The sequence below is a fragment of the Hippopotamus amphibius genome, chromosome 7 (genome assembly GCF_030028045.1).
Source record: "Hippopotamus amphibius kiboko isolate mHipAmp2 chromosome 7, mHipAmp2.hap2, whole genome shotgun sequence".
Lineage (NCBI taxonomy): Eukaryota > Metazoa > Chordata > Mammalia > Artiodactyla > Hippopotamidae > Hippopotamus > Hippopotamus amphibius.
This window is the reverse complement of record NC_080192.1, coordinates 86,196,115-86,222,910: the sequence shown is the minus strand read 5'-3', so window position 1 is coordinate 86,222,910 and position 26,796 is coordinate 86,196,115. Positions and strand designations below refer to the sequence as shown.

Below are 26,796 nucleotides of genomic sequence, written 5' to 3'. Positions count from 1 at the left end.
AGTACCTTCTTTATTACCTTGTGTCCTGATTCTTTCACCAACTGGTCTTAGAGGCCATGACTGGGTCTGTCCTATTACTGCAGTTTTCCAGAGGTGACCCAGGGCAGGTCCTCAGGAGGACTTGTGTGATAGATGAATGAGTGAATGAGTGAGCAGGGAAAGAACCACACGATTCAGGGCATATGTACTGGGCACCTGCAAAGAAGTCCCGATTCTAGCAGGCAGCTGAAATGCAGGTCAAGAGAAAGATCTTGAGGGAAGCTGAGTGCTGTACAGAGGGACAGGATCTTATGCTGTGGGCCTGGGTAAGACTAGGGGGTGGGGATGGGACCTCCTCTGAACACAGTGCCCTGCGGGGCAAAGGCAGAGGTAGTCACGTGGCAGGAAGGAACAGCAATCACTAAGGGGTGAGGGTGGTTAGTACTGCTGACTCCTTAGAAGCCTTTCCCCCACCTCAGCTGATCTGCAGGCAGCAGCCTTTAAACCAGCAATCTACTGACCAAACCCCCGGGGTCCTCACTGTCCACTCTGAAAGTCACCAGCAGAAGTGCCCTTCATGCTTGGGGAAGGCAGGTCGAAGAGGAGGAGGAATGTGAGAGGAAAGCGAAAGAAGTGGATGAAGTGAGGAAAGAAGGAATCAGAAAGGGGGAGAGAAAATTAGAGGAGCGCGTGGTGAGTGCCCTCTGCTGGCTTCCTACTCCGGGAGTGTGGGATTTGGGGAGGGTCAAGGTCACAGAAGCCAGGCGGACGTTCCGGAGTCCTGACCCAGCCACAGTCCCTGGCACGCACGCCGCGACTCCGGGCTATGACTCCCATGTCTTCGGCTCAGTAAATCAACATTACTTTTTCCATGCCCGCTGCATTATGACTGTTTATGTATCTATCCCCCTCGGCCTCAACCCCCACCCCGTTCGGAAGCTCCCCCAGCACGCGCCGGGCCTGACACTTCTCCTAGTGCCCGTAGCCGGGCCCACTGAATGAACGAACCAACGAACGAATGAATGAATAAGAGAAAGGAAGGGCAGGCCCCGGACCCGGCCCGCCGCCCTCCGCGGACCTGTCCTCCAGCCCTGGCCGCGGCCCGCTCCGCGGCCCCAGCGCAGCTCCCGCCTCGGGGAGAGCAGCCCGGCCCCGCCCGCGCTCACCCGGCGGGTTCCGCGAAGCAGAGCCGCTGCCGCGGCCGGGCTCCACGCCGCCATGCCCGGCCGACGCGGGCCGCCGTCTGAAGTCGCCGTGTCGCCCAATAGACGCGGAGCCCGGTACCCGAGCCGCCGTCGCCACGGGCGAGGCCGCCCCCTGCTGTCTGGAGGCCGCGAGCCGCCCTAGCACGCCAGGGGCTACGTCGCCCCGCCCACGCCGCCCACCACGCCCAGGGCCCCGCCCTCTGCTTTCCAGGCCCCGCCCCCAGGGGGGGTCCTTCCTCCTCGGTCCTGCCTCCGGACTTTCCCTCGTCCCAAGGACCCTGGTGCGCTAGGTGGAACGCCTCCATTTCCACTCTCCACCCGAAAACCTGCTGCTAAACTGAGGTGATTCGGTTTCTCCCTCCAGGAGGGAGCCGGGGGAGAATTTTAAGCAGGGGAGTCTTTTCAGATTTGCGTTTTAGAACGATCACTCGCTCCTGCAAGGAGCAGGGACAGAAGGAGGCTGAAATTGGAGACGGGGACAGAAGTCCCAAGGCTACTGCAATAGTCCAAGTGAGACTTGAGGCCTGAACAGCAGCAGCAGCAGCAGCAAGGATGGGAGGTGTGGATTGAAACACCTGGGAGGTTAATGGACTGCAGTGATCGGATTGACAGATAAGGGGATGAAGGGGTCAGGGATGACTCTCAGGGTTCTGGCTTGGACAATGAAATGGGTGGAGGAGAACTGGGTTTGGGGTGAAGGGGATCGACTAACAGTTTTGGATTTGCCAGAGTTTAAGGTGCCTGCAGGACACAGCCTTGGATTCTTCAGAATGCAGTGGAAACTGACACCATCAGGGACGAGAATTGATAGGGACAGAGAAAAGGGACAAAGTAGGTGATTTAATAGTTAATCCCATTAAGGAATCGTGAGTAAAGAAAAAAGTATGGGAGACCCCTGCAAGCTAATGATCGCCCAAGAAAGCAGGTTTGCTTAGCCACAATACCAAGCAGGCTTGCCTAGCAACAGAAGCATGAGACATGCCCCAAATGGTGGAATGAGACCCACATCCTGCCCAGTGAGGTCAGGAAGTTGATGATTCCTAAGACATGCTTCTCTGCACACACTAAGAACACTATAAGGTGACATTATACTGAAACCTGAGATGATTTATCACATCTTAGTATGTTACTGCCTTTTTGCTCATTTCCATTGCACCACAGCAGTCCTAGTTTGACCATGTAGGGACATGAAAACTCCCCTGCCTGACGTGAAGGAGGAACTGATGATGGAAGCGTACGTCCGCTGAAGAATGAGGAAGAAAGTGGTCTTCTCCGCTTCTCCACTTTTCCTTTGATCAAAAAACTGTAGCCCAGTGAGCTCTCAGGGCAGCACTCTCTTGCCCACTGTTTGTAAACCTCACAAACATCCCGTTCTAATAAATCACTTATTTTGCTTCTAGCTGAATTCTTTCTGTGGTGAGACATAAAGAACCAGAGCTCCTTGGAGCCCCCGGAGACACATTTCTGTGGTTTCAATGTGATTATCAGCGGATCTGCCCCGCTGCTGTAATACTTCAGATAGATGTCAAAGCCAAATTCAGCCAAGCCCTTTCTCTAGCAGTATGTTTGCAGCATGTGGTCTGGTATACACTGAAGGATGTATCAGCTCTTTTTGGTACTGCATTCTGGCCTATACAATCAATATGTTCAGTGTTGCGCTTCGATGGCTTGTGTAAGCAGATAGGGTAGGGGGTCCCCAGAGAAAGAGAATCAGGCATGGCTTTCTTGACATGAGTCATTTTTGGCCTAAGTCATTTTGTGGTCTAAGCCTGGCCAAAATGCTTGCCCTTGAACAGGTCTCAGTAATTAATGATCTTAAGGAAGTAAAAGAACACAGAACAAATGACTGTTACCTAGCAAGAGAAGTAACAATAGCAAAGATAATAAATCATTTATAGACTCTCAGTTCTGTTTCAATGTTTAAAGATTAGCCTGGTGCACACTCGTGTGTTGTCTGGCAGAATTCAACCACCACTCCCACCCTCCTCGAGAGAGAGCTCCGCCACCAGATCAACTGGAAGCTAAGGAATGATGTTGACCTTTCCTGACCCTTTCCTGACTTCAACTAAAACTTTGCCTGTGTCAACCTTTGCCCCAATTCTAGACTGAATTCTCCTCTGCTCAAGCCCCTTCATGAATATGCATATACCCTTAGCTTAAAACCTCCAATTTTGCTCTTGGAGAGATACTGCTTTGAGAAAGATCCTCAGTATTCTTACTTGCTGCAATAAATCCTTCCTTCTCCCCATCTTTGACTTGGTTGTGTCATTTGGCTTGATACCCACCAACAGGTAAACCCAGATGTGGGGTAACAGCTGGACATGAGACAGGAGATAGATGGGCTCCAGGTTAGACATTTACAGCCAGCCTCCTGCTTATACTTCCAGTTAGAAATAACAACAGGGACAGGGTAAACAGAGGGACACAGTAAGATATCAGTAACGGCAGGGGCAGAGAGGAGCTGAGCCCTGCCCAAATAAGAGACAGAGACCACATTTTTCTCATTCTTGAGGTCAAGGAGACCTTCCTGACTACACATAGTAGATGATGTCAATCTACTCATAGGCCTCTTTGCTAGAAGCCATCTTGGCTAAGGGATGCACGCACCCAGGGGAAAACCCTGAGATAAACTAAACAGGACTCAGAGCCAGGCAAAGCAAGATGACTGGCCAGAGGAAACTCGGAAGAAATGCCCCATCTTAAGTGATTTTATGTATCTATTCAAACGTACTTTTTCCTCCTAATAAACACTTCACTTGCTTCACTACTTTCTGTCTCCTTGTGGGAATTCATTTCTGCAAAGCCAAAAGGCCAAGGCCTTGTTACTGGCCACTGTCCCCGGTGGTCTAGTAGCTAGGATTCAGTGCTCTCACTGCTATGGCCTGACTTCAATCTCTGGCTGGGGAACCAAAATCCTGCTTTAAGCTGCTGCAGGCCAAGGCCACCTGAGATCACATGGACCTACAGTTGTTGTTCTGACAGCTAAAAGTATGGTCATCCATTCTAGTATTAGTTGAGTGACTCCCATTATTAAAAAGAAAACCACAGGCCCCAAATGGAGTCACTTATGCCAGGCCACACCACCAAACTGGGGCTTAATACTTAACCTAATGAAGCTTTAGTATCCTCCTCTTACCCTCAGTTTTCCACACTGCTGTCAAAGTCATCTGAAATGAAAATTTGTCCATTATTTGCTTACTTGAAATCTTTCAGAGTCATCACCTACAGGTAAAAATCCAAGTTCTTTCATATGATTTAACCCCTACCTACCTGTCCAACTGAAATATACCCTTCACCAACACTGGACCTCCCTATGCAAAGCATGCAACAATTCTGGTTATGTGGCAACTACCCATCTTTTAAGTCAGTTCACGCCTTGTCTTCTCCAGGTAGCCACCTCTGACTGTCCCCACAGTAAACTAAGGGCCTACAACTCATGCATAACTTTTACTACACAAAATAGCCCTTGAGAACTTGCAATTTAGGTATATGCCTTTTTCCTACTGGTCCATAAACTCCATGACAGGATTTTGCTTTAGTAACCTATGTCAAAGGCCCACTATGGCACGCGACAAAAAGGGCATACACTGACAGTGGTTTAGCAATTCTAGCTCTACAGTGTGAATTTGAACCTTTTTAGAAAAGGATTTTCAGACTAATCTCACCATCTTGGGCTTCCAAATTAGTTCCAGTGTAACGGTTCACATAATTTTTTATGATAGAAGCAAATCAAAGGCCAGTTTTACTTTATGATTACAAGTGTAATGCCTTTTGTCTCTGGAAATGGTTCTATCCCTTCTGCATTTATTCTTTTTGCCCTGAACTTGAGATTCTCTCCTCTTCACTTATACTGGTCCATGATCACTCCCAGCTTTCATACTTATATTTACGACTGAGCTCACTGCAGAAAACTCCTTAAGTAGGTTCTATTTGGATACATCTCTTTTTTCTTTTACCTCAATGGGGTGATTTTCTTAACTGCAGTCATTTTATTTTATAGAGACTCCTAGTGCTCTTGAGCACACAGAACTTTTACAAATGCAACCCAGAGAAAGAGACCCACCTCACTATATACTCAAAGTCAGAGTTTTTGTGACATAGCCTAAAACACACTGAAAAATTCCTAACGTATCTCTCAATTGCCACCCCCTCAACAGATCGCTGTAAGGATTAAACAAGATAAACCTGCTAAAAGTCTCCCCTAAAACAGGTAGGTTCCTCTAAGGAAATGATATTCAAAATGCTGGTCAGCTACAAGATAAGGAGCTTGGCCAGAACCTGAATCAACAACCTACTTCCTTCGGTTAGCACCTCTGCTACAAAAAAATGTCAGCGGAGCTAAACAATGCACTCAGATACTTACATTATAGTGAGAACTCCTCATCTTTTCACAGAACAGGAACAAAAAGTTCACAGACCAGCGGCCTGCTCAAGCTTTCGGACCATCCAGGATTTTTCAATTTGCTATGAGCTCTGAACCCCAAGTAAAATTCAAAAACTTTCCTAGCCCCTCTTGCAGCCAGGAGAGCTATGTGACCTAGGATCTGCCAGTAAGAGCCACCCATTTAAGCTCCTTTATTCTGGCCAGGGCAGAAGCATCTAGCTTTGCGGGGGAGCGAAGGCTCACTGACACCTAGTGGCCAGCAACAACAACACAGGCTAGTGTCCAAAGCCACCCCAACAGCATTGGGGTATTTGCTAGAGAAGGCCCAAGGCATGATTTGGACAGTTTCTGGCTGTGCAGCTTCAAAGCCAGACTCTGGACCTCCCAAATATTTGAGTTCTTCTACTCATTTATAAGGTTTAAAATAGCTTTCAAACTTAGCCACTAGACAACTTTAGAAACTTAACACTTCTGCTATAGATTTTAAGCTTACTAAAATATAACCATCAAAAAAGGTCCAAATTTTTGATTACTAGCTTACTCATACCTTCATGCAAAATTAGTGTTAACCCATATTATTTAGCCACATTAAGTTTTCATTAACTCTACTCAAAAAAGGTCAAAACAATTCTAGTAATGCTATTTTTTTAAATAAACTTAATTTTAAAAAAATTTTTCTTGCTCTGAGCCTTTGTTGTTGTGAGCATGCTTTCTCTAGTTGCGGAGAGTGGGGGCTACTTTTTGGTATGGTGCGGGGGCTTCTCTTGTTGCAAAGCATGGGCTCTAGGTGCTCGGGCTTCACTAGTTGTGGCACATGGGCTCTAGAGCGTAGGCTCAGTAGTTGTGGCACACGGGCTTAGTAGCTCCGAGGCATGTGGGATCTTCCCAGACCAGGGATCGAACCCGTGTCCTCTGCGTTGGCAGGCGGATTCTTAACCACTGCGCCACCTGGAAAGTCCCAGCAATGCTATTTTGAATATACCTAAAATTAGACATCTGTAATTTGAACCTCTAAAAATAACTCCAGTATTTCTCCTATAATAATGAAAAATGGCTGTTGAGGGGGTGTCTTATAGATACACTGAGTACTCAATTTCAAGGTCAGAAAATTAATGAGTCTAGTCTTTCCTCTCCCCTTTTCTCAGTCTCATAACCAGGAATGTACAAAAAAGAGGTCAAGAGCTTGGTTAGCATGGTAAGGAGACAACTTATTTTTCGTCTGGGATGGGTTATAGCCACTGCATCCAGAGGCACAGTTTGTTTCTTGGGAGGTGGGCCATGGTCTTATAGGATGTTTAGTTCATTCAGGAACTTGCCTTGAGAGTTAAGAGAACATTTTTGCTACTAAATGATAAGCAAAGGTAACCTTCCACAGCACCTGCAAAAATCTCAAGTTTCACATTTAAATAGAAACAAGTGTGTTGAGACATACTTTCATCAGTCCTTTCTTTCTTTCAATATATTTTATTCTGATGAAGTTACAAAAGTAGATACAAAATACTTTTTTTAAAAAAAGTACAGTTAACTGACTTAGAAAAATAGATAAAGCCCCTAAAGGTTTAAAAATACAAAATAAATTTTCACGTAAAGAACGTTTAAAAATATTTTAGATGATATCCAAGACTAACTTAAGCAAACTATTTTCAATGTAGACTAAACATAGAATGTTGTTCTATAATAAATCTACAGCACGCTGGTAATCCATTTGGATTTACAGAATACTTGTTTAGAATAGAATCTGATAATGAGAGAAAACCCAAGTGCACTTCAATGCAGTTGCTTCAATAAAATTACTGCCAACACAGGTAATATCAATATCGCCCCCCAAAGCGCCCTTTACAGTCTAAAACATCAAAATCTAACGCAAAAACACAGGAAGACCGAGGAACTACTATTTTCCCTCTTTGCCACAGTTGTACAATAGTAAAAAACCAAATCCAGTTACTGAACTGATATTAGGAGGAAATAATGTCCCTGTTGAAGCTGCTTAGTTTGGTGTCCCAGCTGGTGTTCTCAGGCCAAAATTCTGCAGACAGGAGACACAGCCTCCTCCAACCAGGCAAGGGTAACACCAGCAACATGACTGGAGCTGCTTAGAAACAAATTTCTAGGACTGATACTTTTTGGGACTTATTTGTTTATGCTTATGAGGTAATGATGTTATGTTTAGAAGCTTCTCCACTTATAATGTGACCTCACTGAGAGAAGGCCAACAGTATAATCAAACCTCAACAATATTTGAAAAATTAAAGTCACCATTGGGACTGCTCCTCTTGCCCCTGTATTACTAGAAAAACTTTACTTTTGCTGTTATCAATGTCATGATGAATACAGATGTGCATTTCTCAAGTGGGCAGCTACCTGAGCTAGGGATCTACAAGTCTACAATGAAAGGAAATACTATGTTAGCTGGCAGCCCACTAAAAATCACTTTATTCACAATACGGAGAAGAATGTAGGACACATTTGGCTGTCAATACAAAAACTGGAGTACAAGGAAGTTTCACTATTTAAACAAAAATCTGCACATCACTGTTCAAAAGTTTTTTTTAAAGGCCTGGAAATTAAAGCACCATAGGATTAACTGCGTAATTTGGCAAGTACTGTCCAACCAATGATTTTAGTCGGGTGTGAAGAGCAGTGATCAGACGCTGAGATGACTTCTGGTTACAAGTAGCCAGGGGAGTGGATGCTACTCAGGGAGATAAATTGAGACTGAGAGGAGTCAAAGACAGACTGGTTTCTTCCCACTTTAAGCAAAGGTTGGCCCTCCAGCCAAGTCAGGAAGGTGTCATCCTCTACCTATTCTCTCCCCTTTCTCCAACTCTCCTGTTCTCAACTCCCTGGCCCTGGATGTAAACAAATAATGTTAACACTAATGTTTAGATGCATTGTTGGTTAAGCCAGATTAGCCTGGGAACCTGGTAATGCTTTTTTTTTTTTTTTTAAAAAAAAGGACATTCTGAATTACCTGAATCCTCAAGTTACCAAAAAATTTTAAAATTTATGTCCCATTATTAAGCTGCCTCTACTACTGTCCTAACATGTGACCATCTTTAGTTAGTTTTAGGGCTGAGTCATGAAGAGAGGGAGAAAAGTGAGAACCCTTTTGTTTGATGATATTTGAAATATTAGAAATGGTAAAAGTACAACCCTAGTTGAGAACTATTTCATTCCTTGCAGACTTAAAGCCAACAATATTCAAAGTCAACAGGCAGTAACATTCTAGGTGGCATCTAAAAACCTTCTTTCTTGTTTGGAAATGATCAACATAAACACATAGACTGTCTGACAGGGACTTTTGGATAATCTTAAAATGTGGATTATGGAATGTCTCATACAGGGTTTTTCTCTTTTTTTCATAAGGGATTTTCCCACTCTTTATTTCCCAAAACAGTGATGTGTGGTTTCAGCCTAAATCAGATAAAATGTTTTGTTTCCTTTAAAATTCTATATATATTTTAGAATTTATTGAAATTGAGTTATTACAAAAATGGAGTTTCTAAGCAGTTCTTTTCTTTACACTCTAGTGGAATAATACAAATAAATAACAAAAAACCTTGTCTAATTTAACCTTAACCAAAAGTATCAAGGAAGATGGTGAGTACTTTGCAAAAAACCACAGCTCTGAAACAAAGAATGATGATGAACAAAGTGTTGCCAGTCTGGCAAGTCTTTAGTAATATGTGTACCTCATTACATTTTAAACAGTCTAAATCTTAGAAACCTAATGAAAGTTAGATCTTTTCTTCACTAAAGGAGAAGATTCTTTTTATCCCAATACAAACAGAATAATTTCAAGTTTTGATACAAAAACAATTAAAACAGAATAACATCCCTGTCCATCCTTTGACTATTAACAGAATGAAGTTTTTTTTTTTTTACTTATCCCATTTTGTCTCCTTTAAACACATACCCTGCCACCCCCCCCCCCCACCCCCACATCCTCACACAAACACATTAGAGAACAGGTAGCACACTAAAGTTTTAGCTGGGCTATAAAATGTTTACACCTTCAAGGTTTTTTATTGTGGTTTTCTTTATGTTTTATCCTAACTGGGATAAAGTTCATGCATTTCTACACTACTCTTAACCAAGTTTCAAGTTACAATAAAAACATACAGAAGTAGTTTCTTTTTAAAGGAAAACTCAAAATAAAATAACTCAGTACTCTGAGTACTTTCTTCCATTCTCTATCCAAATTTCAAGGCCTCTGAAACAAACAACATGAATGAAGATAATGGTTTTTGAGACCCAAATCTGTCATAATTTTTTGGAAGCCTTCGTTTTCTCAGCCAAAACTTACATATTAAAATCAATCTCAATGAAGCACTTCAAAATACAAATCTGTAAGACAATACTTAGATGCCTTAAAAAAATTATTTGATACACATACTAAAAATTTAGATAGGTTTATGTGAATAAAATCCCAAATAAAGATTAAAAAATAAAGTCATTTTAGAAATAACTTTGGTTACTCCCATACCAAGTTATATGATGATTTAAACTGCAATCATGGATTTTGAAAAAATATACATATATATAATCTTATCTATAAAAACACTAGCATACAAACTTCAAACTAAAACGTTATCCAAAGTGACACAAATGTTCTAAATCTTAAGGAAATTTCAAAACACCTCTTCTATTTGTAAAATAAAAGCAGAATATAACTGATCTGTGATTGCATTATTAGGAAATTTGTCCTGGAAACTTGTAAATAAATTATTAGTGGAAATTCTTAATATCCATCATGCTGTCACCTGAAACAGATGATCATCTTCTTCAGTAAAAGAATAAGTAAACTAATAAACTACAGGTTAGTCCTCACATACTACAACCAAGTATGGCTCTATGGCAGTAACAGCAGTGGTCACACAGTGCCTCAGATTCAGCTGTGTCCTGAATTTCTCACTCTGAAGGTATTAGGCCAACCTACCTTTGGGACAATTTTATCAGTAGACACAGACAATAGGTGCTTTTTAATCCTGTTTTCTTAATGTTTGTATCACTAGTCTATAACAGAAAGCAATGAGATAGCTCTAGCAGTAGATGAAGCAAAAGGGTAACTGTTCTAGAAGAAAAATTTATCTGTCTTTCGATCCAAGCTTCTCAATTAATTCCTGAAGAGGTGCCAACTCACGCCTATCAATCAGATTAAACTCCTAAAAAAAGAAGAAAAATAAAATTTAAAAATAGATCTAAAATTAAAACTTTGTCATTCAGAGAAGGGATTTCCAACCCTAGCCTTCTGAAATCCAGAAGAATGATGAAGTAATCTCTATGAACACTTTTAAATGGGGCTGTTTTTACTCCCTATTTTAAAATACAGGGGACTTAATAAAAAAGCAGCTGTATGTATTAGCATGATCCTACCTGTGTAAAATCAAAATCGGATAATGTTTGCATTTACACAGAAATTATCTGAAAACTACACACTGAACCTTTGATAGTAGCCTCCTCTGGGTCAGCGGAGCTTTTACTTTCATACACCTATATCTACACTCTATCTATGCCCTGCAACGCTCTCAGAAGGAAGACAAAGAAGACAGCACAATACCTTCTCCTTCGTGTGGTACATAGAATCGTGACATACAATATCTACTATAAAGTTACCAGTTTTCCGAAGAAAACATCTAGAGAGACATATTTACATTTTGCATATAGAATTATATATCTTTAAAGTTAGGCTAAGGAGTCCGTATTCTTTGATCTTTTTCAAACAATACGAATTATTTTGACTTTAAAAAGTTCTAATTCCAACTAAGGGCCCAAAAGCAAATAGGCCACACCTGTTCTGAAGGGGATGGCTCTTTCTGACGTTTCTAGCTGCTGACTTAGTAAGATTTGGCCTGAAGTGGACTTCTGGAAACTTAACCCAAGATGGTAGCAAATGAGTTCTTCCAAAAGCTTCTCTTCTAGGCACAGACATCTCATGAAACAACACAACTGCAGATGTTTTTCCATGGCATCCCTTTACCCAGCAGTGGTGATGGAATGGGGGGTAGGGACAAGCTTTCTTGGGTGTTTGGTGCTTCTTGTCATAGCCTAACCAGAGACCTAGGACCGGTCTCTCCAGAGGCAAAAGGCCCAAAATGGCGGTGATGCTTTCTATGCTGCTATGCACATCAAAGAAATAAACATGGGGAGGGGAACAAAACAGGAGAACCCTGCATGCCTAGCTCTACATCTATAAGTAAGGCTCTATAAATACTCTATTAATTATCAATACAAATATGTCCAAGTCAAAGGACACAAAAGTCAACGTGGTTCAACTTACCTGAACAAAGAAAATAAAGTGCTTAAAGGAGGTGTTGAGGTGGGCCTCCTCCTGCAGCTGCATCACAGAATCAAAGTGCTGGTGATATATATGGGCATAAACCCTAAACAGACGCTTTAGAATGGTCTTTGCCACAGACATAAAGTTTTTAGGAAATGGGACACCTGTAATATACGTATGCATCAATCAGTCTTTTATCAATTAGAGAAAAATAAATAGCAGAAAAGTTTAGACACTGCCATGAGCAACTTCAATACACAAATACAAGCCTACTTCCATATTTTTTTTTAAAGGCAAGGAAAAAAAAAACACCCAAACCTAAGTATATGAGATATCCTCACATACTACACTTTTCCTGACTGCCTTAGACTAATAGGCACAGGTATCAAGTTATGCAAAATGATGCTGAATCAAAGTTAAAACAATTTTAGTTGCTTAATACTGGAGAGTTTCTTCTTCTTCTTCTTCTTTTCTTGGAGAGTTTCTTCTTAAAATCAAATGCAACAAGTTCTGTTTTTGGCCGTGCCTCGCGGTATGTTGTGATCTTAGTTCCCCAACCAGGGATCGAACCTGCACCCCCTGCATTAGAAGCAAGGAGTCTTAACCACTGGACCGCCAGGGAAGTCCTGGAGAATAAGTATTTTTGACTGTAAATATAAAATTTTTACTTTTTGCAATTTATAACTCTAAAAATTTTTTTACACACACACGTCCACGCTCAACTAGGACTGGAAACTCTTCCAAGCAAAAGAAAAAGAAAGGCACATGTTGAGTCATTATTACCTACTGTCTACAAATAAAAAGCATTTTATCTTCTGTGAAAAGCCAGTTTTTCTTCTTAAACTAGGAGTCCCGAACTTTTTAAAGTGCTATTTTCATTTTCCTATAGTCTAAGAAGGGGAATAATACTTCTTGTAAAGGGGAGAAATGGCTCCTCCCTATTTTTCAAAGAAAATAAACACCTCCTTGGAAAAGAACTGGGAGAGGACTTGGTCATCTCTCTCCAAGCAGTGCAGGTGGGGATGTGACTGGCTGCATTCCTGACAGTTTTGGTTGACAAGACCAATGTTTCTTAGAAAACAGGGACAGGCGAAAGACAATACAACTGGCACTGAGTATAGTTAACAAATACATAAGAAGGCACCTGCTTCCAAAATAACCTAGATTAGTTGACCTTAAAGGTCTGTTCCACTTTACTACTCTTGAACATGTTCTTTACTTTAATCTTTCAAAAAACAAAGGCTAAAACACTTTCTCCTTCCTTGCATTTTGCATTCTTTATTTCTCAACAGTCCTTAATAGCTCAAAATCTAGTACATTTTGCTCTTGGAAGCTGATTTACACGTGTGTGTGTGTGTGGCCCCCATCCACCCCTCCACTCTCTCCCATCTTGGTAACAACTTGCCTTTTCGCACATTATTCTGGGGCTTATGGACATGCTTTTCTGGACTTGGTCTTACATTCATGTACTGAAAACATGGATTTTTAAGTCAACTCCTTTTCTCTCAGAATTTGCAAATGGGTACCTTGCTAGTAAAAAGAACATTAATAAGTTGGATATATTTGTTTAAAAATGAATAATAAACAGTTTTGTCTAATAAGAATAAATAATTGGCATAAGTAAGATCTGGATAATAGCCTAATGAAGAGGGAAAGAATTCCAGAACACTGGGATAAAATATTGAAGAATTGGGAAGCTGAGGAAAGAGAATAACGACAAAAGTATTCTTTACCTCCATAAGAGGGAGACTTTAATAAAGAAATACAAGTGATTTGTTTTAACCTAAGCACTTTCCAAGCTGAATTTACCATTCAAGCACAGCCAATACACAATAAAGGATCTATGAGAAAAGAAACAAAAGGTCTTATAGGACAGAAAAGCTGATCAACAAAAGACCAAACATAACACAACATAAATTTTTCTCCTAAGAGCCTCTGATTAGACTTCATAAAGGAATCTGCTATATTCTGAATGTTTGTCTCCCTCAAAATCATGTTGAAATTCTAACCCCCTAGATGACGGTACTGAGAGGTGGGGCCTTTGGGGTGATTAGGTCATAAGGGCTCTGCCCTCATGAATAGGATTAGTGCCCCTGAAACTTGACAAAGATGATTTCTCTCTCTACCATGTGCAAATACAACAAAAAGACTGCTTTTTGGTATCTGTAAACCAGGAAGAGCACCTATGACAGAATCTAACCATACTGGCCCCAGTCTTGGACTTCCAGACTTCTGAACTGTGAGAAACACATCTCTATTGCCTATAAGCCCTCCAGTCTCTGGTATTTTCTGTTACAGCAGCCCGAAAGACAAGACAGAATCCAATATGTTGTTCATAGGATACTCTTATACTGAAAATGACAAGGACCAATGACATCCATGAATACCAATGCCAAAATCTTAATCAAAATATCCAGAAATAAAAAAAAATACTCTTGCAGAACATTAAAGAAATAATGGAGAAAACCTTATGATCAACAACAGATACTAGAAGAGTATCTGACAAAACCCTACAACCAATCTGATTTTTAAAAATTCACATAACTCTTAAAGCAAGATTCCCACTTAATGCTGACATACTAGAAGCACTCACATAAAAGTAAACAAGAAAAGGATGTTTGCCATCATCACCATTACTCAGCACTACTCTGGAAGTACTACTTACTGCAATTAGATAAGAGTTACCCAAGCAGCATATTTATCAGAAAAGAAGAGGTGAAATTAATATTATTTTAGTATGATGTAACTATATACTTTAAAAACTCAAGAAAATCAATCCAAAAGAAACAATCAGAATCTGATGGTCAATTATAAAATTTATATAGACATCAACAGCTTCCCTATATACTAAACAATAAGCAGTTAGAAATGACATTAGCAATAAAAACATTAAGTACCTAGGGCTCCACTTAGGAAACCTGAAGCATAAAGTAAAACACAGAATTTTATAAAAGGAAATAAAAAATAATTAAAAGACGTGAATAAATGAATATAACCTGTTCTTGGATAGGAACACTCAGTATTGTCAAGAGAATAAGAATCCCTACATTAATCTACAAACTGAATGAAATCATAATAAAAGTCTCACGGTTCTTTGGAGGTTTTTTTTGTATTTTTTTTTTTTTACCTTGACAAAATGTTTCTAAATTCTTTGGAAGAACAAATCTTCCAGAATAGCTGTGAGTATTCTGAAAAAGAAGAGCAAGGAAGAGAGACTAGCCCTACAAGCTGTTCAAAGATACAGTGTGGAATTCCTATAAGAATAGAGGTTAAAAGACTCCAAAATATATGTCAATTTGGTATAAACATATCAGGGGATAAAAGACACGTATTCGATACATGGTACTGGACAAATTGACTAGCATTTATAATTGGAAAAAAGTAAAGGGAGCATTGAGAAAAAATTCTTGACAGAACAAAGATTAAAATGTAAAAACAAAACCACAAAAAGTACTAAATAAAAGCATGGACAAATATTTTTATAATCTTTAAATAGGAAAATTGCTTCTAATCATTATATTAAAATCCAGACATCATAAAGGGAAAGATTAATAGGCCAAAATAAGAACATTATACATAGCAAAAAAACCCTCATAAACAAAATAAGACAATAAGGCAAAATTGTCTTATTTTTTACAATAAGGGAAAAATACACACAACATATATGACAGAGCTAATATCCTTAACATAAAGAAAAAGACAAAGGATATAAACAGAAAACACAGAATGATCAATAAACTAAAAAAAGCTCAATCTTATTGATATTTTTTAAAATGTACTTTATACTAGAAATTTATTTACCCATACTAGAAAAGATGAAAAACCGAGTAACAACTAGTATCGACGAAGAAACATGGCTGGAAGGAGTATACATTTACAACCTTTTGGGAAAGGAATCGGGCAGTCTTTATTGCATTTTTTATAGTAATAGAGCATTAAAAACATCATAAACACATTTATCATTAAAAAAGAAAATTAGTTCTATAACATTAACTCACCAATCTTAGAAGGAAAAAGAGTTTCATCATCAAGTTGATCCTGAACCCAAGTCATCAAATAGTCAATGTATTTTGGTGCAGAACATTTGATTGGCTTTTTAATATTAGTACCATCTGCCCAATGATATTCATATCTGGAGAGAAAAAAGTTTTAGTGATAAAAGTTTTCAGAAACATGTTGCAACATGTAATCAAGGTAGGTTCACAGTTTGTCAACATAACTGTTTATATATATATATAAATGGGTTTGAACCACATGGGCCACTTACATACAGATATTTTTGAACAGTAAATACTACAATACTACATGATCCACAGTGGGTTGAATCTGTAGATGCAGAGGAACCATGGATACAGAAGGCTGACTATAATAAGCTACACTGTAGTCTGAACTGTGATGGTAATTAGTGGAAAAGAAAAGTAAGACAGTGCGGCAAACTTAAATGTCCATCAACCGATGAATGGATAAAGAAGATGTGGTACATATATACAATGGACCTAGAGACTGTCATACAGGGTGAAGTGAGTCAGAAAGAGAAAAACAAATATTGTATATTAACACATATATGTGGACTATAGAAAAATGGTACAAATCAACCAGTTTGCAAGGCAGAAATAGAGACACAGATGTAGAGAACAAACATATGGACACCAAAGGGGAAAGCGGGGAGGGTTGGGGGGGGAACGAATTGGGAGACTGGGATACCAAATTATACACTCTAAATACATGCAGTTTATTGTAAAAAATAAACAAATAAAAAGTTAAAAAAAAAAAAAGTGCGGCAGCTGGCTATGCCAGGATTTGTTTTACTACACAGCCCTGAGAAGGACAAAGGAACTGCATTCCTGTCTGTTAGACAGAGGGTGCTGAGGACTGGGTAAGGTGCTGATTGATCTACCACATTCTGAGCTTGTTGGCCAAGATTATAAAACCCCATTTCTTGGAGAGGGTTCTAAAGAAACAATCTTAGGCGTGCATCTTTTTCTACTTCACCTTTGTTGAGCTAGAATGATTAATAAGACTTAATCAAAACTTCACTGTGTGAAGCATTTAAGCCAAAGATAGGAAGTCTGAGGAATAAAACTTAACGCTTCACAAAATAAAAAACATCCCTCTTAAAGAAACATAATAAAAATAGGATTCAAACTCATTGGGGATCTTTTTTTCCTTCACAACTACAGCAAATTCAGAAAGGACTGTTTTCCTAAGAGGTAAATATCTTGGTACCATCTATCATCACATAAAATCAATCATCTGTTATAGGAAAAAAGGCTGGAAGGACACAGTAAAACATTAATTCTATCACATCTTAACTTTATGGGTGACCAAGAGTTCCATCTCTTTCTCAATATTTCTAGCAATTTATTCCAGTCAACAAATTTTAATCTAGCATCTTTAAGCCAGATAACTAAAGCAGCACAATTTGGAAGTAATTAACACTAAATAAGCACAAGGAAAAAAAATCAAATATTAAAAGGTCAACTAAAAACTCTTCTAAGAAATTAATTTAAAAAAAATCAGTAACAGAACCATGTTAATAAAACTGGAAAAATAACTTTTGCAAAGCAAGATAAACCTAACAAATTACTTTCGATCCTACTACTGAACATTCATACTTACTATAAGGCAATTATAAAAAAATCAAAATGCTGGGTACCACATACCATAGTATTTAATAACTAAAAGCTTATAGGTAAGCTTTTTGTTCTCACAAGTAAATAGGTAAGAAAAACAAGTCTTTAATATTTAATTTATATCAATTGGTGATTAGCTTTATTTAGTAATTCAAATACCTATATAATAGCCAAGTACCTTGGACCTGCAGACATGACTGGACAGCTTGCTTCAGTGCAGAATTCTGTGATAGTTCCATATAACATGTTGATCTGGTTGAAGAAATCCACAGCTGGAGAGATAATAGCAGAATTGTGTTAAAATGTCTATGTAAACACAACAAAACATCAGACCTCTCAGTTGGAGGATTCAGCCAAGAATCCTCAGGAGATTCAAAAATCCAGGGGCATTATAAATTCTCTTTTTAAGTTGTTACACCTAAGTTAACTTTAATATATATTCACTTTTAATATACTAAGCTTTTAAACAGCCTGTAAGTAGGAAAATAAAATATTAGGGATAATTCTAACTTAATGGTGATTATTACACTAGAATATACAATTTGATTATAGCCAAGCAAATGAAAAAACCCACAGCTTCTTATCAATTTGGACCAGACAATACCATTTGTGTTAGAAAAGAGAAGAAAAGTGTTGTGGAATATACTGTGAGAGAGAAGGTATATCAGCTGTATCAGACATTTAAAAAATCCAATTCATCATAAAAAACTGAGACCTAGTGCATATTGAGGACATAAAAAAGATAGGCGATAATGTCCCTTGCCCTAGAGTCTCCAGTTAACAAAAGGGACAAAATTAAAAAAGAGGAGTAATACAACATACAATATAGCATCCACAGGCCAATAATAAGTGCTAGAAAAGTCCAAAGAAAAGGCAACATCTCAAAGAGCTGAGACAGTTAAGAATACTTCCTAAAGGAGCTTCAGCTAGATCTGGAAGAAAACAGAAGAGGAAGGGGTAAGAAATGAACTTAACTGAGTGAAACATATTACTCTGTGCAAAGAGAACCACATAAGCCTTGGGAAGTTTTTTAAAAATGTTTTAGTTCCCTGTTTAAAAGACTACCTAAAAATCAACTAGGGCTTTCCCAAGTTTCTTAAAAAAAAAATAAAAAAAAAAAAAAATCAATAAAAAAGTTCCACCATGTCAAAAGGAATTTTATACAAAACTCTCTCACTTATAAACCTTCCTCTTTTTTTGGCACACGGGCTTAGTTGCTCCGCGGCATGTGGAATCTTCCTGGAGCAGGGATCGAACCCATGTCCTCTGCATTGGCAGGTGGATTCTTAACCACTGCCCCACCTAGGAAGCCCTAAACCTTCCTCTTAAATTAGTCATGTTTCTAAGAAAATAATACTTAGGCATTCAATATTCATTCAAAACAAACAGCATGCCCAGATGGTGTGCTAGTTTATTGGTCTTCTCAAAATATGGTCCAGAGATCCTCTGTTTAATTGTTTTGAATTTTCACTCTCTCTCAGGAGGCACAGAGGCTCCATGAGGTACGACATCACACAACAGACTGAATGCAGAAGCAGATAAGAGAATCCAGCCATCCTCCTATTAAGTCAGACATTAAAAATAAGATTTGCAAACAGGTAAAACAATGCCATACTTCTCACTAAAATTTATTTTGGAAAATAGTCATTTTTCATAAAAATATATCTATGTTAACATGTAATGGGTTTATTATTGCTATTTTTAGATGTTTTAAAATAAGTATTTAAAACTGCTCATTTTTAATTTCTAACACAGTATCACTAAATATAACCCACATAATTAAAAGATCTTTAGGGTTCTCAATAATTTTTAAAAGAATAAAGGGATCCTGGAACCAAAAGGTTTGAGAACAGCTGATTAGAGCAATAAGTCTCAAAGAAAAATCTAAGGCTGGAGGCCAACATTATGCCTTCATAATAAAAGATGATATACAGATGGCCAACAGACACATGAAAAGAGGTTCAACATGGCTAATTATCAGAGAAATGAAATCAAAATTACAATGAGGGTACCACCTCACACCAGTCAGAATGCCCATCATTAAGAAGTCCACAAATAACAAATGATGGAGAGGATGTGGAGAAAAGGGAACCCTCCTATAATGTTGGTGGGAATGTATCAATAATCTGGTGTAGCCACTATGGAAAACAGTATGAAGGTTCCTCGGAAAACTACAAGTAGAATTACCACATAAGCCAGCAATCCTACTCCTGGGCACATAACTGGACAAAACTGTAATTCAAAAACATACCTGAACCCCTATGTTCACAGCAGCACTATTTACAACAGCCAAGACATGGAAACAATCTAAATGTCCATCAACATACGAATGGATAAAGATTTGATACATACATACAACGGACTATTATTCAGCCATAAAAAAGAACAAAATATGGGACTTTCTTGGAGGTCCAGTGGTTGAGACTCCATGCTCCCAATGCAGGGGGCACGGCTTCAATCCCTGGTCAGGGAACTAAGTTCCCACATGCCTCATGGCGTGGACAAAAAAAAAAAAAAAAAAAAAAAAAGAAATAATACCATTTGCAGCAACATGGATGGACCTAGAGATTATCATACTAAATGAAGTAAGTCAGAAAAAGAAAGACAAATACCATATGATATCACTTATATGTGGAATCTTAAAATACAACACAAATGAACAGATTGGTGGTTGCCAAGGGGGAAAGGGTTGGGGGAGGAATAGAGTGGGAGGTTGGGGTTACCTGATGTAAACTTTTATATATAGAATGGATAAACAACAAGGTCCTCCTGTATAGCACAGGGAACTATATTCAATACGCTATGATAAACGATAATGAAAAACAACATAAAAAAAAGAATGTAAATATGTATAACTGAATCACTTTGCTGCATAGCAATAATTAACAGAACATTGTAAATCAACTCTACTTCAATTAAAAAAATAAAAAAAGAATAAAAGATAATAATTTGAATAAGGTTACAAAAAAGAGGTCTTTTTGTTTTTTTCTCTTAGTAATATGAATAACAGCTTTAAAAAAATATTTATTTATTTATTTATTTTTGGCTGCGTTGGGTCTTTCTTGCTTTGCACGGGCTTTCTCTATTTGTTGTGAGCAGGGGCTACTCTTCATTACAGTGCACGGGCTTCTCATCACAGTGGCTTCTCTTGTTGAGGAGCACAGGCTCTAGGCATGTGAGCTCCACAGCTGTGGCACACAGGCTTAGTTGCTCCGTGGCATGTGGGATCTTCCCAGAGCAGGGATCGAACCCGTGTCCCCTGCAATGGCAGGCAGATTCTTAACCACTGCGCTACCAGGGAAGTTCTGAATAACAGCTTTTTAAAGAGTTGAGAAAAATAAATTTTTTCTTAATGTGGCTACTAGAAAAATTTAAATTACATTTGTAGCTCACAATATATTTCTATTGGACCACAGTGACCAAGGCAATGATTGTCAATAGTTGAATACCACATAAAAAGACAACTAGACACTATGGAAATATCTACAGTGTTGGAACTATATACCACCACCTATGAAGTAGTCTTAAAACAAACAATAATCAAACCTGAATTCGATCAAAGCTCCAAATCTGTGCTAACATGGTAGCCACTAGACACATAGGGCAATTTACATTAAAATGAAGTTAAATTTAAAATTCATTTCCAGTCACAGTAGCCACATTTCAAGTCCTACATGGCCACAGTGAGGATATACAACATTTGCATTATCACAGAAAGTTCTATTGGACAGTGCTGCTCTACATCTAACATTTACAGGAAATAAAAGAATGAGATAATGGATGCCTTGGGGATGTTATTAGCAAAATTCATTCTGTGGAAAACAAACTGGTTTCTTCAACAACAATAAAATTAGCAAGGAAAAAAACTGCAATGAGGGGAAACCTGTGAATTAAGATTCAAGAAACGTATGTACAGACCTTGCTGGATCCTGATTTAAACAAACCATGTATTTTTAAATATTTATTTATGTATTTATTTGGCTGCTCTGGGCCTTAGCTGTAGCACTCAGGATCTTCATTGCTGTGTGCGGGATCTAGTTCCCTGACCAGGGATCAAATCCGGGGCCCTGCATTGGGAGCGCAGAGTCCTAACCACTGGACCACCTGGGAAGTCCCCATATGTTTTTTAAAAAAGAAATATTTACAGGACAATCGGGAAATGTGAACATTAACCGGATATTTGATAACATAAAGGAATGATGGCATTGTCTTTATCTTTAAAGATATTGAAATATTTATAGATGAAATAATGTCTAGGATTTGCTCCAAAATAATCAAGGTAGTGTACAGAAGCAGCACAACTGGCCATGAATTGGTAATTGTTGAAGCTGGATAATGGATACCTGGAAATTCATTCCACTTGTTTTTCTACTTTTCTATGTTTCAAAATTTCCATTAGAAAGTTTTTAAGACTCCCGGAACAACTAAAATTCCTAAGAGACTTACACCCCATCACCTAGAACTGATCTCATCTCAGAAACGATAAGACTGAATCTTTAGCCTCAGCATATACCTTCCATGTCATGCCTTTCCTGAATTCAGAGTGATCTTCAGCTCATGGCTCCTTCTGTTTTCTCCCAATCTCTCAATTTCCTTCTGACTGCTCCTAAGTCACAATAATGAAGTGACTGACCATAGCAACTGCACTTGACTTTTCTTTATACACAGGCAGATGAAAGCTGCTGGGAGTGGGGGCACAACTGTGAAGATGGATTCCCTACAAAGTCACGTCCACCACAGGTAGAATTTTTGTATTTATCAATCTTTCATCTGACCTTACTCAGCAATTGAGACCATTCGCCTCAGAGATTACCCCAAAGCACTCTTCATTTCTCCTCTGGCCTCTCTACTCAACCACACAAGCTACAATCAGGTACGTTCTGAAGAGAACACACTTTGGACGAATTTGTACTTACATGTTTCTTTACAGATAATGTTTTATTACAACAGTTACTCCCATAAAAGAAAATTCATTAACAAAAAAGATTTTAGCAAAATCTCCTTATAAACCAGTAAAGTTGAAAGTTATTAAAAACTTACTGTTAACCGCAATCCATTCATTGAGGTCCTCTCCCTCTGGCAACATAACAGCTTGTCTCAGATTCCCACTTCCTAGAGTTGCTTCTGCATGTTTTAAGAGTTCATACTGATGAGATCCTTCGGGGATATTCTTCTTTGGTTTGAATGTTTTAGAAGAGCGGCTACTACTGTTAGGTTAAGAGTAAAAGTGTATCAATTTTTAGGACTGGAAGCAGAATGACAATTTCAGGCATATAAATTGTTTTGAAATTAAAAAACATTCCCTGAAAAGTGCCAAGATGGGGGTGGGGGGAGGATAAACACAATAAAAGAAAGAGTTAAATTTTTTCCCCTACAAAGAAACAGGATTAGCAGCACAATTTCACCTAGAAGGCAATTCTGCTATGCCTCATGGAGCAGTCTGGTGTAACAGAAAGGGCACCTTAACCAAAAGAAGAAAAACCTGGATTCTACTTCTTGATCTGCCACTAACTCTGTGACTGCCTGAGATACCTAACCTCTTTCTGGCCTCAATATTCACCTACAGAAAATAGTGCTCCAAGGTTCTCATAGCTCAAAAACCCAGTTTTCTGTATTAAAATATTTGTAATGCCATCAAAGTAAACCACAGAAGTAGCATTAACTTTTTAGAGTTTATAGCAGGGAAAATAAATTAGACAACTGGTTTTGGGGGGGAAAAATAAGTTTTTATTCCTATCTCACACCATTCACAAGGAAGATCTTCTTAACATGACCCAAAGCCCAGAAAATATGGGTGGATTTCTAACCATAACAATTAAAACGTCGATAATTCTGAACAAGAAGACAAGTAGCAAAAAAAGGTACTTGCAACATATACTACAAAGTATAAATTATAAAGGACTTTTATAATCTGTTAAGAAAAAGGCAAGGAACACTTTAGAAAAATGGACTAAGGAGATGAATACACATTTCAGAAAGAAAAGTAGAATGACAAATGAACATATGAAAAGCTCTTCAATTAAAATTAGATTTATTTTTCCTTAATCTCAGTGTCAGAAGTCAGAACAATTACATTAAGTGTGGGCTAGGGTATAGAGAAATTAGTACTTTAATATGCTACTGGTCAAAGTGTATTAACATTTTAAGAGGGCAACACGGCAGTATCCGTTAATACTGAAATGCTCAATCCATCCTGTTTACTTCTAGGTATCTCTCCTCAATATGGATAAGGACGTGTTTCTCAAGATTGTTTTTAATAGCAAAAAACCTGGAAACAATCCTAAAGCTTACTAGTAGGGGAATGAATAACTATGACACACCTACACTATGGAATACCATACAGCAAAGAAGAACAAGATGGCGCTACAAGTGTTCACATCAATAGATCTCAATACATGGTTAAGCATATTACAGAATGAAAGGTACCACAGAAGCCCATTTTGTAAATGAATAGAAAGTGTCACCCATCAAACTTCTAGGAAGGGGAAGGGAATAAAACTGAGGACTTATCACTCTACCTGAGTAATTTGAATTCTAAATAAGACTGATTATAAAGTAAAAAGGAGTTATGAAAACAATAAAAATCAAATATGGGAAGTTTGTGTTTAACATGATAAAGAGCTAAATTTAACAGGGAAGTACTGACTTAGAAGGAATGGCCCTTTACAGTGGAAACAAGCTGTGAATGACAGGAAGCTAAATATGGAAATCTAGCATGAAATGATATCTCAAGATTCAGTATGATCTTCATCTAAATTAACTTTTGTGCTTCAAATGACACCATCAAGACAGTGAAAAGAATCCACGAAATAAGAGAAAATATTGCAAATCATCGATGTGATAAGGGACTTGTATCGAGGATAAAAAATTTTTACAACTTAAAATCAAAAAGACAACCCAATTAAAAAAATAGTCAAAGGATCTGAATAGACATTACTCCAAAAAAGATATACAAATGGCCAATAAGCACACCGAAAAGATGCTCAACACCATTAGTCATTAAGGAAATGCAAATTAAAATCACAATGAGATGCCATTTCACATCCAGTTAGGAAGGTTACAACCAAAAATGCAATTAACAAGTGCTAGGGAGAGTGCAGGGAAATTGAAACTCATACAGTGCTGATGGGAATGCAAATGGTGCAGTGCTTTGAAAAAGCCTGGCAGTTCCTCAAAAGGTTAAACATAGTTACCCTATAACCAGGCAATCCCCAAGAGAAAAGAACACATACATCCTATACCAAATCTGCACACAAAAGTTTACAGCAGCATTATTCATAATAACCAAAAAGTGGAAATGCAAAAGTGGAAAATCAACAAAACAAACTTTAAAAGAAATAAACAGCCCACATTTAGGTCCAAAAAGCAAATAAGAACCGTGCATCCACAAACAAACCACTGACTAAACATTAACATAAGAAAAAGACGGGGGGGGGGGATTTTTCTAGTAATATGGAAATTTGCAATTAAAATACAAACCGTACAGATTTTTTGATATGGTAATCATACTTTGAAGACTATACACTTAAAAAAATCCAAAGGAGGGGAAAAGCGATTTAGACAAAGATATTCTTAGTAGTCCTATTTTATAATAGCAAAATACTAGAAAGAAACCAAATTTCTCACAATAAGAAAAGGGGTAAACTCTGGTTATGAAACACTACTTTAGATGTCAAGTATGTGGGTGATGCCCATAACTAGAAATGGATACTTATTCGCTCATACAATACATATTTAAGCAATATGCTAGGTGGAGAGAAAAATAAGATGCTAGAGCAATGCTTCTCAAACCTTAACGTGCTTAAGAATCACCAGAGAATTTACATACTTTCCCACTCATTTGGGCCCAGAGGTTATCTCTAAAATAGAGTTAATAACTTCTACTGAGTTAAAAAGAAGTTAGCTAATTATACACATTCACACAGTGGGTGAATCAGAATTGGATGCAAGGCCCGCAGCTTAACTTCTGCGACACTCCCACATTTTCCTGGGGCGGCATTTTTCCGCCGGGGTAATTTAATACTGACGATAATAAAGCTGGACGTACGGCGGAGTAAAAAGCTAAGTCAGCATGGATGGTTACTAAAAGGCTCGAGACTCGAGAGAAACTGGGAGCCCCAGATCGTCCCTCTGCCCTCAGGTGCACTCAGGCGGAAAAGTTCGGAGCCACTACCGGCCTTGGGGCCTTTCTACTCCCCAACCTCGCTCCGCTTCCTTTGCCTCGACCTCCATCTCCGTCTGTTTCTGCCCACATCCCGGTCTCCCCCGCGACCCCGAGCGCGGGCAAAGCAAGCGCCCGGCACCCCGGCCTCGCCTCAGGCGTCGGGTCGCCCCTTCCGGCCCTCGGCCCTCAGCCCTCAACCCTGGAGCCCTCGACCCGACCACACTCACAAGAGGAAGCTCATCTTCTACCCTCGGAGGGGAGGGGAAGGGCCGCTGGCCCCTGCCGCGCTCAGGATTCAGAGCCCGCGCGGGGCCGAGGGGGAGCGGAAGGTCCTCAGCCCGCGGACAGCGGAAGTCCGCGCCGCCGCTGCTCCGAGCCGGGATGGAGCCGGTGCAAGCGGGTGTGGGCAACTGCACCGGCCTTGCCTTCCTTCCCCGCCTTACAGACCCGAAATGCGGAACCAGCAAAATCTCGCGAGCTAAGGCTTCGTTCCGCTCCGCCCCGATGAGAGGGACTCGAGAGCCCCCCTTTTCGCACCGCCCTCTCCTCCCCCTCAGCCAATCAGCGACCTCTAGGCCAGGACTTCCGCTCCCGGGGAGGTGGTGGGGTCCCTGCCTTCCGCCTGGAAAAAGGGCCAGCGTTGTGCGTGTTGGGGATTGTTGCTGTTGTGTTACTTTCCGTCTCCCTAGGTGGCAAGGGGCTTCTGTGATGTCAAAAATTTTTTACTTTTTTTTTTTATTCCCTGTGGTTCCGCGCTGCTTGCGGAATCTTAGTTTCCTGACCAGGGATGGAACCTGGGGCCTGCGGCCGTGAAACGGTGGGCTCTTAACCACTGGACCACCAGGGAATTCCCTAAAATTTTTTTCCCTCTTTTTTCTCCCCAGATCTTTATTGAAGTATAATTGCTTTATACTGTTGTGCTAGTTTCCCCTGTACAACAAAGTGAATCAACTGTATTTATACATATATCCCGATTATCACCTCCCTCTTGGGTCTCCCTCCACCCGCCCTGTCACACCCCTCTAGGTCATCACCGACCATGGAGTTGATCTCCCTGTGTTATGCCGTTACTTCCCACTAGCCATCTATTTTACATTTGGTGGTGTATACATGTCAGTGCTACCTTCTCACTTTGTCCCAGCTTCCCCCTC

General features: G+C 39.4%; 2 protein-coding genes across 6 annotated transcripts in view; both read right to left on the bottom strand.

The window, feature by feature from the left end:
• The window catches only part of BOLA3 (bolA family member 3), a 51,873-nt gene extending 45,103 nt beyond the window's left edge, over positions 1-6,770 (bottom strand). For 2 of the 5 annotated variants that reach the window (XR_009054586.1, XR_009054587.1), the window contains exon 1: positions 1,146-4,717. Coding sequence is in view for 3 of the 5 variants with exons in the window: in XM_057740785.1 (XP_057596768.1) it covers positions 1,146-1,199 (54 nt within the window). In the remaining 2 variants the exon portion in view is untranslated. Of the gene's footprint in view, positions 1-1,145 lie in introns of all 5 variants that reach the window. The other 3 variants (XM_057740785.1, XM_057740787.1, XM_057740786.1) reach the window with 3 other exon arrangements.
• A 238-nt stretch (positions 6,771-7,008) lies between these two features.
• MOB1A (MOB kinase activator 1A) lies at positions 7,009-26,114 on the bottom strand. The gene is made up of 6 exons (XM_057740784.1): positions 25,873-26,114; positions 22,522-22,688; positions 17,660-17,753; positions 15,847-15,980; positions 11,849-12,012; positions 7,009-10,733 (listed from the first exon to the last, which is right to left on the bottom strand). The coding sequence occupies exons 1-6, from the start codon at positions 25,884-25,886 to the stop codon at positions 10,656-10,658; spliced, it is 651 nt and encodes a 216-aa protein (XP_057596767.1). The 5' UTR covers positions 25,887-26,114; the 3' UTR covers positions 7,009-10,655.
• Positions 26,115-26,796: the final 682 nt, after the last annotated feature.

Coding starts and splice junctions, on each gene's coding strand:
- MOB1A (XM_057740784.1), bottom strand. Junction 17,754..22,521: donor TGAATGGATTGCGGTTAACA/GTAAGTTTTTAA, acceptor TTATCTCTCCAG/CTGTGGATTTCTTCAACCAG. Junction 15,981..17,659: donor GTCATGTCTGCAGGTCCAAG/GTACTTGGCTAT, acceptor TTTTCTCTCCAG/ATATGAATATCATTGGGCAG.